This window comes from Salpingoeca rosetta (genome assembly GCF_000188695.1).
Source record: "Salpingoeca rosetta unplaced genomic scaffold supercont1.17, whole genome shotgun sequence".
NCBI classification, from domain to species: Eukaryota; class Choanoflagellata; order Craspedida; family Salpingoecidae; genus Salpingoeca; species Salpingoeca rosetta.
In genome coordinates this window covers 153,809-172,251 of record NW_004754917.1, presented here as the reverse complement: position 1 = coordinate 172,251, position 18,443 = coordinate 153,809, and the positions used below count along the sequence as shown (strand labels likewise).

At 60.4% G+C, this 18,443-nt stretch overlaps 2 protein-coding genes across 2 annotated transcripts in view; one reads left to right on the top strand and one right to left on the bottom strand.

Annotated features, from left to right (window-relative positions):
* The window catches only part of PTSG_06731 (uncharacterized protein), a gene marked incomplete at its 3' end in the record, with an annotated part of 3,775 nt that extends 680 nt beyond the window's left edge, over window positions 1-3,095 (bottom strand). The window contains exons 1-9 of the mRNA XM_004992071.1: window positions 2,900-3,095; window positions 2,602-2,686; window positions 1,925-2,287; window positions 1,506-1,608; window positions 1,211-1,284; window positions 893-974; window positions 648-760; window positions 424-476; window positions 172-261 (exon numbers count right to left, since the gene is read on the bottom strand). Coding sequence (XP_004992128.1) covers window positions 172-261; window positions 424-476; window positions 648-760; window positions 893-974; window positions 1,211-1,284; window positions 1,506-1,608; window positions 1,925-2,287; window positions 2,602-2,686; window positions 2,900-2,978 — 1,042 coding nt within the window. The 5' untranslated portion in view covers window positions 2,979-3,095. The remainder of the gene's footprint in view (window positions 1-171; window positions 262-423; window positions 477-647; window positions 761-892; window positions 975-1,210; window positions 1,285-1,505; window positions 1,609-1,924; window positions 2,288-2,601; window positions 2,687-2,899) is intronic.
* A 1,659-nt stretch (window positions 3,096-4,754) lies between these two features.
* The window catches only part of PTSG_06730 (notch-1), a gene marked incomplete at its 5' end in the record, with an annotated part of 20,762 nt that continues 7,073 nt past the window's right edge, over window positions 4,755-18,443 (top strand). The window contains 10 exons of the mRNA XM_004992070.1: window positions 4,755-5,720; window positions 5,861-6,585; window positions 6,777-7,376; window positions 7,472-9,365; window positions 9,417-9,533; window positions 9,590-9,731; window positions 9,881-10,125; window positions 10,160-10,312; window positions 10,354-12,068; window positions 12,143-18,363. Of these exons, the coding sequence (XP_004992127.1) occupies window positions 4,755-5,720; window positions 5,861-6,585; window positions 6,777-7,376; window positions 7,472-9,365; window positions 9,417-9,533; window positions 9,590-9,731; window positions 9,881-10,125; window positions 10,160-10,312; window positions 10,354-12,068; window positions 12,143-18,363 (12,778 nt within the window). The remainder of the gene's footprint in view (window positions 5,721-5,860; window positions 6,586-6,776; window positions 7,377-7,471; window positions 9,366-9,416; window positions 9,534-9,589; window positions 9,732-9,880; window positions 10,126-10,159; window positions 10,313-10,353; window positions 12,069-12,142; window positions 18,364-18,443) is intronic.

The window sequence follows — 18,443 nt, the reverse complement described above, 5'->3', positions numbered from 1 at the left end:
CACACACACACACACACACACACACACACACACACACACACACACACACACACACACACACACACACACACACACACACACACACACACACACACACACCATGCAACCGCAAATCCCCTTCGCTCTTCTCCCCATAGTAATGCCTCTCCCTGCTTGTTCTTTGGCACTGACGTGGAAGGTGGTGGATGCAGAGCTTCCTGTACACGGCCTCCGTCACGCCGCTGCCAACCGGGTTGTGCCGCATGCGCACACTCGTCAGGCCTGCGGTAAACCAATAGTGGTATAAGGTGGTGGAACAGGGGTGATGATGGTCGTGGTCGTGGTCGTGGTCGTGGTCGTGGTCGTGGTCGTGGTCATGGTCGTGTGAGCAGCCGTTGGGTGAGGATGGAACTGAGCAAACTGGATGCAGGAACATGCACACACCTGTGAGTTTCCCCAGTGCCTTGACGGTTTCCCATGACGAAATCTCATTTGACCTGTGATGTAAAACAAGGGCATCGGTTAGACGGTGCTGGGGCATATTCACGTCGGCACACAGCACGTACACGACCACACACACACACACACACACACACACACACACACACACACACACACGTCACATGCACGCACGCTGGTGATGGCGCGTATGCACAACTGCGACGTACGCAATGGAGAGCGATGCCAGCGATGACAGCGGTGTAAAGTCTGTGCAGTCACCGAGTTGGTTCGCGTTCAGCTTCAGGTCAGAGAGCGCGGGCAGCTCGCCCAACGCTAGCACCTAAAGGACAAACGAGACAACAAAAGCCGTGCCATGAGCACACACCCACGATGTGTGTGTGTGTGTGTGTGTGTGTGTGTGTGTGTGTGTGTGTGTGTGATGGCACAGCATGGGCTGTGAAGGGCGCCTCACCTTTGACCACGCATGCAAGGCGTTCCCGTACATGTTGAGGGTGTGCAACCGCCCAAACACCCGCACCGTCTCTGCGTCCATACTGTGGCAACAATTCAAATTACCGCCAGCAGTTGAATCACAGTCACAAGGTGAGCCGGCCAAACCGTCCATTCACCCCGCTCTCGGTCAACCCACGCACACACACGCACACACACGCACACACACACACGCACGCACACACACACGCACGCACACACACACACACACACACACACACACACACACACACACACACACACACACACACACACACACACACACACAAGAGCAGCGTACTTGATGTGCTCCATGCCGTTCTCGCAGGCGTGGAGCTCTGTCAAGTTTGGCATGTGCCGACAAATTTGAACAACCTGGCACCAAGCAGCAGAAATCGTCAGCGCACTCATGGGAACACAAGCAAGCGGTGGCAGTCGTTGTGTGTGTGTGTGTGTGTGTGTGTGTATGTGTGTCTGTCTGTCTGTCTGACTGACTGTCTGACTGTCTGACTGCCTGTCTGTCTGTCTGTCTGTCTGTCTGTCTGTCTGTCTGTCTGTCTGTCTGTCTGTCTGTCTGTCTGTCTGTGTGCGTTCACCTGATCCCATTGCAGGCCCGGAATGTGGGAGAGGTAGAGACACGTGACGTCGTGGAAGGCCGCAGTCTCCTCGTCGATGGTGTCAAAGTCAAGGCGGTTGCCGCTGCACAACAGACAGCACGAGAACATGAGACAGCGGATGAAGCACTCGCACCAGCCGTGAGTGGCCTTGCAGACAGCAACAGACATCGAGAGAGAAAGGAAGGAGAAAGAGGAGGCACACAGGACACACAGTCACAGTCACACACACACAGTCACACTCACACTCACACACACACACACATATGTACACACACACACACACGCACAATGACGCAACCACATACACAGTCACACAGCATGAACACGCCCAGCACATACAGCTGCTCCTTGGCCCCTCCCCCCAACGCACACACACATGCACACAGCGCACACTGCACCTGATGTTGAGGGACGTGAGGCGCGGGAGCTGCTTGCAGATGGCGACGACCGTGGACCACTTGCAGATGAGGTTGAAGGAGAGATCAAGGATGTTCACGTTGGGACAGCGTTCAGCAAGCGTGTCCTCCACAGTGTCGTTGATGTCCATGTCGCGTAGCTGCGCCTCTCGCAGCTCGTCGTGTCGCTGGATGCGAGAGCGTACGCGGTCCTCGCCCACCAGCTCCACCTCGATCCGCTGTCGCACGTTCACCTCCACGTGTGACGCAGCTTCCTCTTCCCCATAACGCGTCTCCAGCGCCTGCAGAAACGACACGCCCCGGTTCACCTTCTTCTCCTTCACAAAGGACCCTCCCGTCGCATGACTGTGTCCGTAGGTGCGAGTGTGGAACGAAGGGGGAGGACATGAGACGGGAAACGTGGCACGTTCATGAGTGTGTGATGGAGACGAAAGAGGGAGGTAGGGAAGTGGATGGGGTGAGAGAGTGTGTCTGTGTGCTGATGTGTGAACGAAGGCACGTTTGCACACACACAGACACCCTCCAACGTTATTTTGAACGCACGCTGACGTATCGGTCAGTTGACACGCAACCTGTTCTACACGATGCAATATTTCGTCCCACAACCCCTCTTTCACATGCACCCGAACACACACACACACACACACATATGTACATACCTGCAGGCAAAGTATTTGACGCCCTTGTGTGATCCATCATGCTTCCCTCGGCTTGGATCATCCCACTCAATCCCGTACCACGTTCCTGAGGCAGGAGAGACGCAGTGTTTGAGAGACAGAGACAGAGGCAGAGTCAGAGAGGCACAGAGTGAGGGTGAGGGGATCACGGCCAGCACAGCACACACACAGCACACACACAGCGCAGCACACACCCACACCACACACACAGCACACACACCACATCCACACAACACAGCGCAGCACACACCCACACCACACACCACACCACATCGCCCACCTTGTGCACCCTGCACTTGACCGACGTAGCGGACGGTGCCTCGCTCTGCTCCAACCTTAACCCTTCCCAAGACAGTCATCTCCTCCGCTGCTGCTGCCGCTGCTGTTGTGTGCTCGTTCTGTGTTGTCTCGTCATCAGCGTCAGCTGTTTCTGTCGTCCTTCTCAGCCGTTTCTGCTGTGTGGGACGGGCCCAGCCTGAAGCAAAAAATAGAAAAAGTTGGAAAAACGGACTGCTTTTGCTTGGTGCACGCTGATTGGCCAGTTGCAGCGGATAAAATAAAAAAATCTTTTAAATTGCAAGGGCAAAACAACACTCACACACATTGAAAGAAGTGCGGTGCGTGCCTGCAGGCAAAAGCACACACACAACAACAACACCTGCACACACGCCACAAACAGTGGAATCCACGCTGCCCACCTTTGCTTGCTTGCTCGGCCGCACCTGTTGTTGGCTGCTGAGCTTATTGGTTTGTTGGCCTCCTCGCATCCCATCCTTCGCGTCGCACACCCAACAGAGCACCCCATCGCGAACCAGCTATCATCAGCCAAGCAAGCACAGCAAACAAGCAAACACGCAACTGTCTTCTATCTTTATCTGCGCTGCATGCGTGGCAGGTGTCCTCACAGCGTTTGACAAGTCAAGTGAAAGCTGTGACGCTTCCTTGCAACCATCCAAGCAGACAACAAGGTTTGCTCCGGTTGTTCTTGCACCACCCTTGTCGTCGTTGCTTCCCAATGTTGTGCTCCCCCAACCACAACCCTACAACCACAACCACAACCCTACAACCACAACCACAATCGCACACCCTCAATGCTTGCTTGCTGCCGTTGCTCGACCACGACTGCCCTTGTTGTGCAGCACGCTTGCATCCATTGATGCTTCGTTGCATGCATGGTTGTTCGTGCCATCATCACGTGCGAGACCTGCAACAATCACCAACTCACGCATCACTGTCATCCTGCTGACTTGCCTTGCCTCTTCTCTCCCTCCCCCTTCCTTGCTCTCCTTGCTGTCCTGTTCTTCCCATTGGGCAGGGCTCTCTCTGATCAACTTTTTTTTTTGTGGATTACACTCCTGCGGCAAGACGCAGCCTTCATAACGTCTGGCCTTCTTCACCTGGTGAGCGTATGCAACGGCAGCATGGAAGCTAGCTGTGGCTTGCAATAATGGCAAGCAGCACACAGACGGAGAGAGAGAGAGAGAGAAAGCGAGCGAGTGGTGCTGCTCCATGCATGCGCAAGAAGCGTTGCCTTCTCCGTTCATCCTCATACACACACACACACACACACACTTTTGTGACGTACACTTGCTCTGCCTCACACGCACCCACACACATACGCATACACACGCACACGCATACACACGCACACGCAATCACTCACACACACACACACAATCACGAAAACGCACATTACCCTACACGGCAGCACATCTGGCCTCGGCAGCACCAGTCTTCAACCATGCCGTGGTCAGCACGCGCATGGTACCCGTATCCACAGCTATCCAGGAGACGGCACGCCTCATCACCATGTCGTGCCCTCAGCCATCGTGACCCTAATATCGACAGCTGCAGCCACAGCAGCTGCCGTAATGCATCACCAGCACGCTGCAATCAACACACACAACAACAAAGGCAGCAGCACACAACACAACCACAGCAACAGCACACAAGACAACACCACCACCACCAGCAGCAGCGTGCACGACACAAGCAACGACGCCAACCGTTACCAACGGCGTCTGCAAGTGCACTTGCACTGCTTGCGACATAGTCAGGCAGCACTGACGGCCTTGCCTGGTGCAGTACACACCATTCAGGGTGGCGTGTCGCCCACAGAGGTTGAGTTCTCAGCCATGGGCAGCGCGCAGGTGCGCCTCTCCTCGCCAGCCATTGCAAACTACACGTTGGCGCAGGTCACAGCCCTCAGCTACGGGGCACAAACAGTTCCCGACCCGCAATCCGTCATATCACTCGTCACGGCCCCGAGCAGCAATCCAGATACGGAAGACCCGTATGCCGCCATCACCCTGCTTCGCGGCGACGTGTCAGCCAACCCCTCTGGTGCAGCTCTCTCACTCAGCTTTGCAGATGGCGTTGACATCACGTCCGCGCAGCTCCTGCGCGTGTACGAGGCCGAGGATGGTTGTGCGTCTGCGCCCTGCGTGCATGGAACATGCATCGACACTCCGGCAGCGTACGCGTGCAACTGTACAGGAACAGGGTTCACTGGCCCGCAATGCCAGCACCTCATCACCTGCAACGTCACGCAAGACACCACCCCGCAGTTCAGCGCGCAGCTGTTCCCGGAGCCGCCAGCCAACAGCATCGCCTACGACGAGCGTGCCGTCTTCCAGTGCCTCTCTGGGTTTCGCAGCTCCGCCAGCGAGGACGGGCCTGCGCTGGTCTTTCGTACCTGCACCGCCAGCGGCAGACTCGGTGCACCATCGGCAACCTGCGTGGACATTGACGAGTGCGCGTCGGTCGCCCTGAACGAGTGTGAGCAGCAGTGCATCAACACCAACGGCTCGTACGCGTGCGCGTGCACTGCACCCGACAGCATGCTCAGCAGCGACAATCGCACGTGCACGTACGCTGTCCAGCTCTTCCCAGACACCATCGACACGGAGACGGCGCTTGACGTGGTGGACGTGCTCGTCGTGGCGCAGGACCGCGACCTCAGCACCCTGCCCATCGACAACATCACCATTGGCAACCTCCTCATCACAGAGACAGCTGTCATCCAGTCCAGCATTCGCGTGCGGCTGCAGCGGGCAGACCTCCGCTCCACCGCCGCCATCCCCGTCTCGCCAAGCCCAATTGTGCTGCACATGACGGATGGGAGCACCCTCTCCTCCCAGCCGCTCACCATCATCCGCCCCTCTGCCACCACATCCACGACCACCACAAACCCGTCTGCCACAGGCGGCACCACACCGCCACCCACGTCCACGCCGCCCAGCTGCGACAGGCAACCCTCACCGCCTTGTCCAGCATCCCCAACACCGCTAGCGTGTGGCAGACCACGGGCGTGACATCCACAACCGACGAGCGCTGCGTGCACGCGCTGGCAAGCGAGCAGGTGCCCGGCAACTCAAGCGTGTTGGCAGAGGTGGAGTACCGCGTTGCCACCAGCATCTTCACCATCGTCCACCCGACATCTGCGACCGCCCCGCAAGCAACGGCGCGCCGTGACTCGCTCACCTACGACGTCACCACGGCCCTTCCTGCCGGCACTCGCATCAAGGCATTCGGGTGTGCCTGCCCGACCGGGTTTGAGGGCGACACGTGTGCCGACAACATCGACGACTGCAGCCCCAACCCTTGTGGGCCCGGCACCTGCACAGACCTCGTGGCAGACTTCACGTGCTCCTGCGAAGGCACGGGCTTCCAGGGCGACCTGTGCGCCCAACGCGTGCAGTGCCCAGCACCGGCAACTGCGGATGCAGCCACCATCACGTCACGGTCACCAGGGGTGGACGTCCACTTTGAGGACTCCGTTGTGTACTCGTGCCACTCCGGTAACGTCGTTTACAACACCACATCCGGCAGCACGCTCACCACGCTCCTTCCGCCAGACAGTACGCCTGCCTACATGACCTCGTTCACCCGCACGTGCCGGGCCGATCAGACCTACACCAACACGGAGCTGGCGTGTCATGACGTCAACGAGTGCGACCCAGACGCGTATGCAGCCTACACGGCCGCAACCGGCAACAGCAGTCGTTCAGCACGGCGTGCCAAGACGCATGCACCAACACAATTGGGTCGTTTGAGTGCTCCTGCCCTGCCGGGTTTGAGCTGCAAGCGGATGGGCGCTCGTGCGATGTGCTGTCGTGTGGGCTGCCGCCTTCTCGTCCCTTTGCCACCGTGGCCAGCCAAGACCAGCCCCGCACCTACCAGCAGCAGGCGCTGTACACGTGCGATGATGGCTACACCACCACGGGCGATGCACAGGCTACCGCCACCTACACGGCTACCTGCACGGCGACAGGCAACTACACGTTTCAAGGGACGTGTGTGGAGGTGGACGAGTGCGCTGCCCAGCCGTGCATGAACGGCGGCGTGTGCACGGACCTGGTGAACGCGTTTGAGTGCGCATGTGTCGGCGAGTGGGGTGGCCCGACGTGCAGTGATGACACCAACAGGCCGCCAGAACGCATCTCCCTCAGCACCACGCGCGTGCCAGAGAACACCTTCCCGCTGCCTCTCGTCACTGTCACTGTGGAAGACCCAGACACCCACCAGAGCCACACGCTGCAGGTGCTCTCATCAACACCACCCGGTGTCATTGTCGTGGCAACAACAAATGGTGGCAGTAGCAGTGGTGGCAGTGGTGGTGCAGGTGCAGCTTCTCCCACTCTGGAGATCACGCGTGCACTTGACTTTGAGGTGGATGGGTCGGCCATCGAGGCTGTCGTGCGTGCAACAGACAACGGCACCATTTCCCAGCTGTCGGCTGACTTTCTTGTGCGCATGTGCGCATCAACGTTGAGGACAACAACGACGCGCCAACAGCCGTGTTGCTTGATACCACCAGCACGCCAGCCGGCACCCTCGTATCCCGCATCAGCACCGTGGACCAAGATGCTGGTGGCACCTTCACATACGCACTTGTGTCTCCGCAAGGCTCAACAGCCGCTGCAGCCTTTCAAATCATGGGCGACATGCTGCTGGTCAAGTCTGCAGTGCCGCTCAACCACGAGGCCAACCCTGTCGTCACCACATCCATCTCCTCCATCGACAACAACGGCGCCGTCGTCACGTCCACCTTCAACATCAGCGTCGTTGACATCAACGAGCCGCCCACAGACGTGGTCGTGCACGCCATCAACGACACGTCGCAGCAGCCGCTGCAGCAGTTCCTTGTGCCAGAGCAGCCAGCACACGCCACAACAGCAGCACAGCCGTGGCTGGTGGGCGCCGTGCGCGTGCTGGATCCGGACACGGCCGACGCCACCGCAGACCCGCAACCGTTTGTGTTTGACGTGTCCCCAGCCGGCGTCGCCTACATTGAGAACCAGCAGCTGTTTGTCGACCGGTCGGCACTCGATTTTGAGTCGCAGTCGTCCTTTGTCATCAACGTCACCGCGCGCGATGCTCGCGACAGCTCCCTTGCCGTGTCACACCAGTTCACGCTGCTCGTCCAAGACTTGAACGAGTCACCCACATCTGTCGTCCCCAACGGCGTGCCTTCCATCTCCGAGCATGCGCTCCCGGGCACCGTGGCCGGCTCGCTCACCGTGCAGGACCCAGACAGCATCGCCAACGACACGCACACGTTCCTGCTCACCGACGCCTCTGGCAAGTTCGCGCTCGTTCCAGGCAGCGACCGGCGTACGGTGCAGCTGGTGCTGGCAGCGGGCGCCACGCTGAACTACGAGGTGCGGTCCGTGTTCGTTGTCGCCGTCACCGCAACGGACCAAGGCGGCCTCTCCGCCACATCGCAGATCCTCGTGTTTGTGCAGGACAGGAACGACGCCCCGACAACGCCCACCATCACCAGCAACAGGCTTCCCGAGAACACGACGGCGCTTCCGTTCGTCGTCGGCACGCTGCAGGCCACGGATGAGGACGCGAGCCAGATGCTCCAGTTTGCGATTGACAGCATCGATCCGCCACACGTCGCGCCCGTGTTTGCACTCGACGGTGCAGCACTCGTTTACGACAACACAGACAGCCCGGACGTTGTCGTGAGCCACGAGACGACGCCGACCATCACCTTCACCATCACCGTGCAGGACTCGGGCGGCCCTGGGGACAACGACCCACCGCTCAGCACAACGACGGACATCGTTGTTCGCGTGGTCGACAGCAACGACGCGCCACAGGGCTTGGTGCTCATCAACGCAACAGCGGCCGTCCCGGAGAACGCAGTGGCCGGCACCTTCGTTGGCACGCTCGCGGTCACGGACGAGGACATGGATGAGACCATCACGTTTGAGATTCTGCTTGGCGGTGAATTCCTGGCCGTCGCCACCCCGCAGCCCACCGCCTGCTCCGGTGGTGCTGGCCTGTGCACTGCGGATGTTGTCACGACGACACCGCTTGACTTTGAGACGACCCCGACATTCACGCTGCTGGCGCGGGCGACCGATTCTGTCGGCAGCAGCACAACGCAGTTCTTCACCATCGCCGTGCAGGATGTCAACGACATGCCACGCGTTCTTGGCCTGACAAACACGGTTGTCTCCGAGGCACCGTCCTCGCCCCTGCCGCTCACAATTGCCACGGTCATGGTGGACGATGAAGACGGCGACGTGGTGTCGTGCTCCGTGCTGGCGCCAGCAGATGCTGCCTTCACAATTGAATCCGCTGCACCGGCATCAGGCGAGACGCAACCACAGCAGCAGCTCGTGCTCGTTGACGCGCAGCCCATTGACTTTGAGGCATCGCACACCTTCGATGTCGCGCTGGCATGCAGCGATGGCAACGGCGGCGCTACCGACGCCACATTCACTCTCACTGTGTAAGACGTGAACGAACCGCCAACAGCCATTGCGCTCTCGTCCACGCAGGTTGCAGAGGACGTGCCTGTGCGCAGCACCGTTGCCTCCATCATTGTTGTGGACCAGGACGCAGGCGACACACACAACGTCACTGTGGCCAGCGAACCTGCGGGTGTGTTTGAGGCTGTGCGCAACCCATCCACGGGCACATACGCTGCGCTTGTCCTCACCTCGCCCTTGAGACACAGGACAGCGTCGCCGTCATCATTCGCGCCGAGGACAGTGCACACAACGTGCTGCAGACCACCATCACTGTGAGCGTGCTTGACGCGAACGACCCACCAAGCGCAGTCACGCTGCAGCCTTCCTCTCTGAACGAGCACAGTGCAGCCGGCACAGTGGTGGGCATTGTCTCTGCCACGGACCAAGACGACCCGTCCGCCACCACTCCCATCACCATCCACGTGCTTGCCGGGCACAACTCGGGCCTGTTTGAGGTGCAGCCCATCAACACATCCTCTCCTCAACAACAGCAGCAGCAGCAGCAGCTTCGTCAGATGCCATTGACTTTGAGGTGTCGAGTGTGGTGGAGGTGGACGTGCAGGCCGAGGACAGCGAGGGCGCGCGTGGTCCCGTCACCACGCTGTTCATTGACGTGGTTGATGTGCCCGAGGCACCACGCCAGCTGTCCTTACAAGGCGATGTGGTGGAGGAGAATGCCGTTGCCACGGCTGTTGGCGTCGTCTCTGTCCTCGACCCTGAGTGCAAGCATGTCGCTGTACCTCGCTGCGCGGTCAAACCCGTCGTTTCAGCTTGGTCCGACGACGTGTGTTGACGATGCGGCAACAGGTGGCACGCGGTGCACGGCCACGCTCAGCACGACCTCTGCTGCTGCCAACGCGCCAAACTACGAGGAGACCCCCTTTGTGGACGTGGTCGTCGTTGCCACGGACTTGCTGTACACGGTGTTTAACCCTTCAACATCACCATCCTCAACGTCAACGAGCCACCGTACTTGCTGGAGCTCAGCACGAGCTCTGTTGCGGAGAACACGCCACCAGGCATCCCCATCGCTACCATCGTTGCGTTTGATGAGGACAGGAGCGGTGACGAGCACACGTGCCAGCTGCTCTCTGGCGGCGACAGCGCCTTGCTCTCCTTGTTGCCGCCCAACACACTCACCGTGGCCGCGGGTATGACCGTCAACTTCGAGGAGCGCGCCTCGCTCACGTTTGCTGTGTGGTGCAGCGACGTCAACGACGCCACTGTGTTCGCGACAGCCAATCTCACCCTCGATGTGGTGGACGTGCAGGAGCCACCCACGGCCGTCGTGTTTGCTGCATCTGGGCCTGTGCCGGAGGTTCGCTCGCAGGCGATTGTCCTTGGCACGCTGAGCACGATTGACGAGGACGCGCAGGACAGCACCATCTTTGTCCTCTCGGACAATGACGGCGGGCGCCTGACCATTGCGCAGACCAACGAGGTGGTCATCTTGGCAGATGCACCAATCGACTTTGAAACACAGCCCACCCGCACCTTCAACGTCACCGCAATCGATCTCTCCGGCATCCCTGTCTCCCGCCAGTTCACTTATGAGGTTGCAGATGTGAACGAGCCACCAACAGCACCCACCATTACCCCAACTCTTGGAAACGGCGGTGACAATAGCAGCGATGTCACAATCATCCCCGTGCCCGAAACGACGGCTGTTGGAACCGTGATTGCCACACTCACATCCACAGACCCAGAAGGGACGCCCGTCAGCTTCGTTGTTGGCGGCCAAGACAGCGCCTCCATCGTGCTCGCCACTCCCGCCACTCCCGTTAACTTTGAGGGAGGCAGCAGCAGCAGCAGCGACGCCAGGTTGTTCTTCTGGGCACGAGCCAGCGACGGCGTGAATGACTCGCCCGCCACACATGCCGGCATCGCCATTGGTGACGTGAACGAGGCCCCATCGTCCATTGTGGTGTCCCCCACACGCGTGCCGGAGAATGCGCTGCCGGGCGCGGTCACCCTGAGCGTCACCATCACTGACCCAGACGAAGAAGACAGTGTCGTCATCACCGGCATTGCAACCGATCCTGCAAACATTGACATCACCATTCAGACGCAGCCGTCGTGCGTCAGCGTTCCACCACGGGAAGGCAACAACGGCACGCTGGCTGCTGGGTACACGGAGTGCAGTGGTGCTGTGCTGTCGCTGAACCAGCCCTTCAACTACGAGCAGCTTCCCTCCTTCGTGCTCACGTTGCACGCAGCAGATGCAGCTGGCGCACAGACAACGGCGACAGGCTCAGTGGAGGTGGCAAACCTCAACGACCCGCCAACTTCGGTGGCACCTGCGACGGTGCAGCTGCCAGAGAACTCTGCCGCCAACACTACGGTCGCTGTGCTGACCATCGCAGATGAAGATGCAGGCCCAGCCGGCACGTACACGTGTGCTCTGCGGCACCCGTCATCAGCATCCTGGCCCTTCGTGGTCAGTGGTGGCAGGCGAGTGTTGGTTGACCCGACGGCGACCGCCAGCGAGCTCAAGGCCGCGCTGAACTACGAGGACACGCCTGTTCTGCTGGTCGAAGTGACATGCACTGACGGCTCAACAGCAACGACCCCACTCGCCATCAACCACACACTCACGGTGCAGCTGACAAACGTACCGGAGGCACCCACCGACATTGTCATTGTGCCCGGCAGCGTGCCCGAGAACTCGCCAGCAGGCACGTCAGTCGGACGCATCCTTGTGCGCGATGAGGACGTCGGGGACACGCACACCATCAGCCTCATGTCCAACGCAGGCGGTCGCTTCCGCTCGTGGTGGCGCGCGGCGCTGTGCTTGATCATGAGGCAACGCCGCAGCTCTCCGTCACGCTCGGTGCATTTGACCCGACCTTCCGATATGTCATCCGCACCATCGCCATCCCCATTGTGGACGTGAATGAACCACCGACGATGCCCATGTACGAGGGCGCGCTGACGCTCCCGGAGAACGCAGCACCGGGCACGGTGATTGGCGAGGTGTCCGCCATGGACCAGGACGATGGCCAGACCATCACCTTCTCGATCGGTGACGGTGGGGATGCTGTTGGTGCGTCCTCCTTCACCATCAGTGGCACCTCTGTTGTCGTTGGCCCAGCACCGACCCTTGACTTTGAGACACAGCCCAGTGTCTCATTTGAGGTGGTGGCGACAGACAGTGATGCCGCGTCCCCGCTCAGCGCCAGCACCATTGTCACCATCTCCCTGACAAACGCCAACGACGCCCCAAGCACGATTGCGTTTGAGGGCAGCTTCACCTTGCCCGAGAACGCACCAGCCGGCACCCCAATAGGCGTTGTCATTGCAACCGACGAAGACGCCAGTGACACCCTAAACATCACCGTGTACGAAAGCAGCAGCAGCAGCAGAATTAGTGGGGTACGTGCAGGTGTGACGGCGTGTGAGCCGGGCGAGGGCGGTGTTGGCGTCGTGTGCCGCGCACAAGTGCTGAGCACGCACACCTTCAACTACGAAGAGCTGCTGGCGTCGTCCGCCACTATGCGCCCCATTGTGGTGGAGGTGACAGACACCATGGGTGGCCTCGCCTCTGCTTCTACCTCATTCACTGTGCTTGACGTGAACGATGAACCGACGGACCTCGTTGCACCCGCCCTGCCGCTGCTCCTGCCCGAAAACGCCGTGCCGCTGCCCTACACCGTGTCCACACTGACGTTGGAGGACGAGGATCAGGTGCAGGTGTCGCCGGTGTCCTGCACCGTGGATGGCGCGTACGCAGACAGCTTCGTAGCCACCGCAACACAAGGCACGCAGCGCATCGCGGTGCAAGCAACGCGCACCTTTGATTATGAGGAGGAGCCCGACACCTTTGACATTGCAGTGACGTGCCAGGACGGTGCGTTTTCCATCACCCGCACGTTCCCTGTACGCGTGCTGGATGAGCCAGAGGCACCAACCGCCATCACGCCCATGCAGATCAGCGTGGCCGAGAACTCGCCCGTGGGCGCCCTCGTTGGCGAGATTACTGCCGTCGACCCCGACACTTTTGATCGGCACTCGTTTGCGTTTGTGGACACGGCGAACCTCCCTCTGACCGTCGTGGACGACAACACCGCCGACCGCTCTGCACATGTCATCGTTGGCACGCCAGCACCTGGGCAGGCGGCCCTTGACTTTGAGGACGAGAGCGTGCGCGAGACCACGCTGCTTGTGCGGGTGACAGACTCCACAGGCCTGTTTGCCGATGTGAACGTGACGCTCATCATCACAGACGTGGACGAGCCCGTGCCGTCCTTCACTGTTGCGCCTGCCGCTCCCATCCCTGAGCGCACCACGTCTCCAACGCTAGCAGCGACACTGACGGCGGTTGACCCCGAGGGCGACCTTGTCACCTTCACCGTCACAGACGAAAGCCAAGCAGTTGCCACGGGCGCGCGTGCATGCCTCGCCGTCATCCCTCCTGTCATGCCTGCTGCCGCCACCATGCCCAGCGACACCATTACCACAATTTCCACCACAACCACGACGACGACAACGCCCGCTCCGGCCTTTACGGGCAGCGGCGATGGCACCGTGGTGAGCAGTGGTGATGGTGATGCAGGCGCAGATGAGATTGTGGACACAACCGCCACACCTGTCTCAACAACAGACGCTACAGGCACTGTCCCTACCCTCGCTGCCGATCCATCGCAGACAGAGTGCCGGACATCCATGACAGTGACCTCGTCTGATTCTGTGGTGCTCATGATTGTGCCTGGTGCGGATGGCCTTGACTTTGAGCGTTGGCCTGTCTTCAACGTCAGCGTGCACGCCAGCGGCATGATGGACACCCCGAGTGGCATCACACGTGACGTTCCCGTGTACGTGCTGGATGAGCCGGAACCCCCACGCGATGTGCAGCTGACAGCGACCGCCGTGTCTGAGAGCACAGCGGTTGGCACCATCGTGGCACGTGTGCAGGCGGAGGACGATGACGCTGGTTCCCAGCTCACCTTCGCCGTGCATGACCCCACCGACACGTTTGTGCTCGCTGCGCCAATGAATGCATCCGACGTGCAGTGTGAGACATCTGCTGCTGATGGCGTTGGCGCTGTTTGCAGTGCACCATTGGCACTCACAAGGCCGCTCAACTACGAGCAGCAGCCATCGCATGTCATCACCGTGGTGGTGTCGGATGGCCAGCACACGACAACCGCAAACCTGACCGCTTCCGTGACAGACGCCAACGACGCACCCACAGCGCTCTCCCTCGATCCTTCGTCTGTTCGTGAAGACGTGCGGTGGAGAAGAGTCCCAGTTGCCCGCATTGTGGTTGAGGATGAGGACTTGCTGCACAACCCAGCAGAGCAGCACACGTGCGTGGTTGTCGAGCCTGCGAGCGCCTTTATCATCGTGGCGAACGACACGACTGGCCAGATCATCAACGAGGTGTTTGCGACCAGCGCTGCCGCCATCGACTTTGAGCGCGCGAGCGAACGCACCATCACTTGCATGGACAACGGTGTGCCGCGCGCATCCCTGATGCAGGACGTGGTCTTGACGATTGAAGACGTGAACGAAGCACCAGTGCAGGTGTTGCTGCAGCCGCCATCTGTTCCTGAGAATGCGGCAGTCGGCACCGTGATTGCACGCATTGCCCTGGACGACCCCGACCTGTACACCTTCACCTCGCCCGACAGCGCAGAGCCAGCAGAGCTTGCCATGCGTCGGGGCTTTGGCAATGCCAACGTGACGCTAGTGACCGAACCCGACCTTCATCCCTTCACGCAGCGTGGGCAGGAGCTCGTGCTGACTGCGCCACTGGACTATGAGCGTGTTGACTCTTACACAATCAGCTTCCTCGTTCAGGACGGCCCACACACAGCCACGTTCTCTGTTGACATGCAAGTGCTGGACCGCAACGACGCGCCCGCCCCTGCGGCGCTTGACAACAACGTGCTGCTGGAGAATGCAACGGCGCCTGCTGTTGTTGGGCTGCTGCTGTTGTTTGACCAAGACGAGGGCCAGGAGCTGCGGGCTGCTGTTGCGGCTGGTGTGGGCAACTCGTCCCTGTTCACCATTGATGCACAGAACCAGCTGGTGTTTGTTGGGGCGCCGTCGTTTGTACTCGACCACGAGCAAGCGCCTGTTCTCACGGTGGTGGTCATCGTGTCGGATGCACTCAACGCCACCTCGACAACCGTGCTTGAGGTGATGGTGGGAGATGCGAATGATGCGCCCATTGTGCGCGCTCCACAGCCATCGCCAGTGCAGGTGACGGAGAGCGCTCCGGTCGGCACCTCTGTTGCAACCCTCACTGCAGTAGACGTGGATGTGCGCGACACGCAGCTGGTGTTTGTGTTGTCGGATCCCACCAACACGTTTGCACTCGGCAACGTCACGTGCATGCCGGCATCCTCCGCATCGCAGCTGACGGGTGTCACCTGCACGACAGATTTGCGAACGCGGCTCCCACTCGACTATGAGTCCACGCCCACCTATGTCGCTGTGATTGAGGCTGTGGACGCCCAGGGTGCGCGTGGCGGTCGTGCCATCACCGTTGACGTGACGGACGCCAACGACGCTCCTGTCATTGCTGGGCTGCTGCCGGACGCTTCTGTGCCAGAAACACTGGCAGTCGGCGACACGGCAGCGGTAGTGGCGACGACGGACCAAGACGCCAACCATGCGGTCATGTGCACGCTGCTGCCCCCAACTGATAGTGATACGCCAGCGCCACCTTTTGCGCTTGTTGGCGGCAACAGGCTGCAGTTGACCGACCCGCTCAACTTTGAGGTGCAGGCGGAATACACACTGCGCATTGAGTGCGTCGACACCCACACCCCCGTTGCAGGACGCACGACAGCGTCCCTCGCCCTGTATGTGGCAGACAGGAACGACGCGCCAACCCGCGTCTGGCTCAACACCACAGCCACCGGACCGCTGCCTGAGGATGCTGCGCCAGGCACCGTCGTGGGACAACTGCACGTTGACGACGAGGACGCGGCAGATGCGGGCATGCATCGCCTCCGCGTGGTTGGTGGTGGCAGCAGTGCACCGTACTCGAGCCGGCTTGCCATATCTGCAGATGGGCGCCAACTTGTGGTGGCACAACCACCGTCGCCGCTCGCCGCGAACGAGTTCCTGTTCGATTACGAGACAGCGCCAGTGGTGCTGGTGGAGGTTGAGGCAACAGATCCCAGCAACGCCAGCGTCGTGTCGCAGCTGACGATTGCAATTGCTGACGCCAATGATGCACCAAGCTCACCGCTGCTGGATGGCAGCAGCACGGTTGGCTCCATCCCAGAGACTGCTGCGCCCGGCTTTGTTGTGGGCTCCCTGCATGCAATGGACGCTGACGGCGACGCGGTCACGTTCTTCATCGCCAGCGACGGCGGTGCTGCCGGCGCTGACAACGGGCTGTTTGACGTTGTTCCTGCCGCTGGCAACAGCACTGCGCTGCTCGTGTTCGCAGGCCCGACAAGCGCGCTTGACTTTGAGGGCGGCAACACCATGCTGGCCGTGTCTGTTGGTGCCAGCGATGGTCGCGGTGGTGAAGCGTTTACAGACCTGACCATCGCAGTGACGGACGCAAACGAGGCGCCCATCAACCTGGTGGTGTCATCGCCGCTGGCTGTGGCAGAGAACATGGCCGTCGGCACGGCAGTTGGCACCCTCACGGCGACGGATCCGGACTCGAACATGGAGGCGCTTCAATTTGACTTCATCCCTGCGGATGTGCTGAGCGTTGTTGGTGTGACGTGCGACCACGCCCAGCCAACAGGCAACTCGACCGCCATTGCCACAACATGCACCGGTGTTGTGGTGACAGCACAGGTGTTCAACTACGAGCAGACGCCGAGCGTGTCGCTGGTGGCGCGTGTAACCGACGCACAGGGCCTCGCCATCACGCGGTCCGTGCAGCTGCAAGTGGCGGATGCGAACGACAGACCAGCAGCAGTGCAGTTGCTGCAGGCAGAACCGCTCCCGGAGAACGCGCAGGCAGGCACGCGGGTTGGCGTGCTGATCGTCAGCGATGAAGACACCACTGGTCAACAGCACTCGTGTGCGGTCACGGACACCTCGGCCACCGGTGGTGCGCTGTTCTCCGTGACGACAGACAAGAACGAGCTTGTGCTGCGCAGTGATGCAGCTGGCGTGCTTGACTTTGAGACGAGCCCAACCGTGGAGGTGGAGGTGACGTGCACAGACACCACGCCGCAACGGCTGAACGTCACACAGGGCGTGACGGTGCGTATTGGCGATGTGAACGAGCCACCAACAGGCATCACGTTTGATGGCGAGCTGCGTGAGGATGCAGCAGCAGGCATGCTGTTGGGTGAGCTTGTCGTTGCAGACCCAGATGTCAACGACACGCACACGATTGCGGGCGTTGGCATGGACGCGCGGCTGCAACTGCGCGGGAATCTGCTGTACGTGCGTGATGATGCGGCGACGCTGTTCGACTACGAGACGGAGCCCTTGCTGCAACTTCACCTGGTGGCCATCGACTCTGTGGGTCAGTTTGTGCAGCAGCTGGTCAACATCACCGTGGAGGACGTGAACGAGCCCCCGGTGGATGTCACACTCACACCGACACAGCCCACCGCCGTCGAGAACACGGTGCCAACGACACTGATTGGCCGGCTCTCCGCGCTTGACCCTGAAGGGTCTGGTCCAGTTACGTTCCGATCTGGTGTACCGGCAGTGCTGGCTGTGACCAGCGATGGCAACGTTACGCTTGTTGCGCCACTCAACTTTGAGGACAGCAGTGGTGGCGCTGACGGTGTGCAGTGGTTCAGCGTGGTTGCTGTGGATGCAACGGGACTGGAGACAGAGGCGCGCATCCCCATTCGCGTCACGGACGCCAACGATGCACCCGTGTTTACGGAACCAGCGCAGGCCAACGCGTTCATCACAGCACCCGAGAACCAGCCCGTGCCTGTGGATGTGGCTGTGGTTGATGAGGACTTGAGCGATGACCTGACCTTGTTCCTGGTGGAGGATCCAGAGGCAACAGCGGTGCAGATCACGCCCTGCGCAGGTCGCACAACGCCCTTCACGCCGTGCAACGCAACGTTCACGCTGCCTGCACAGGACTACGAGGGTCTCATCGCGTCCACA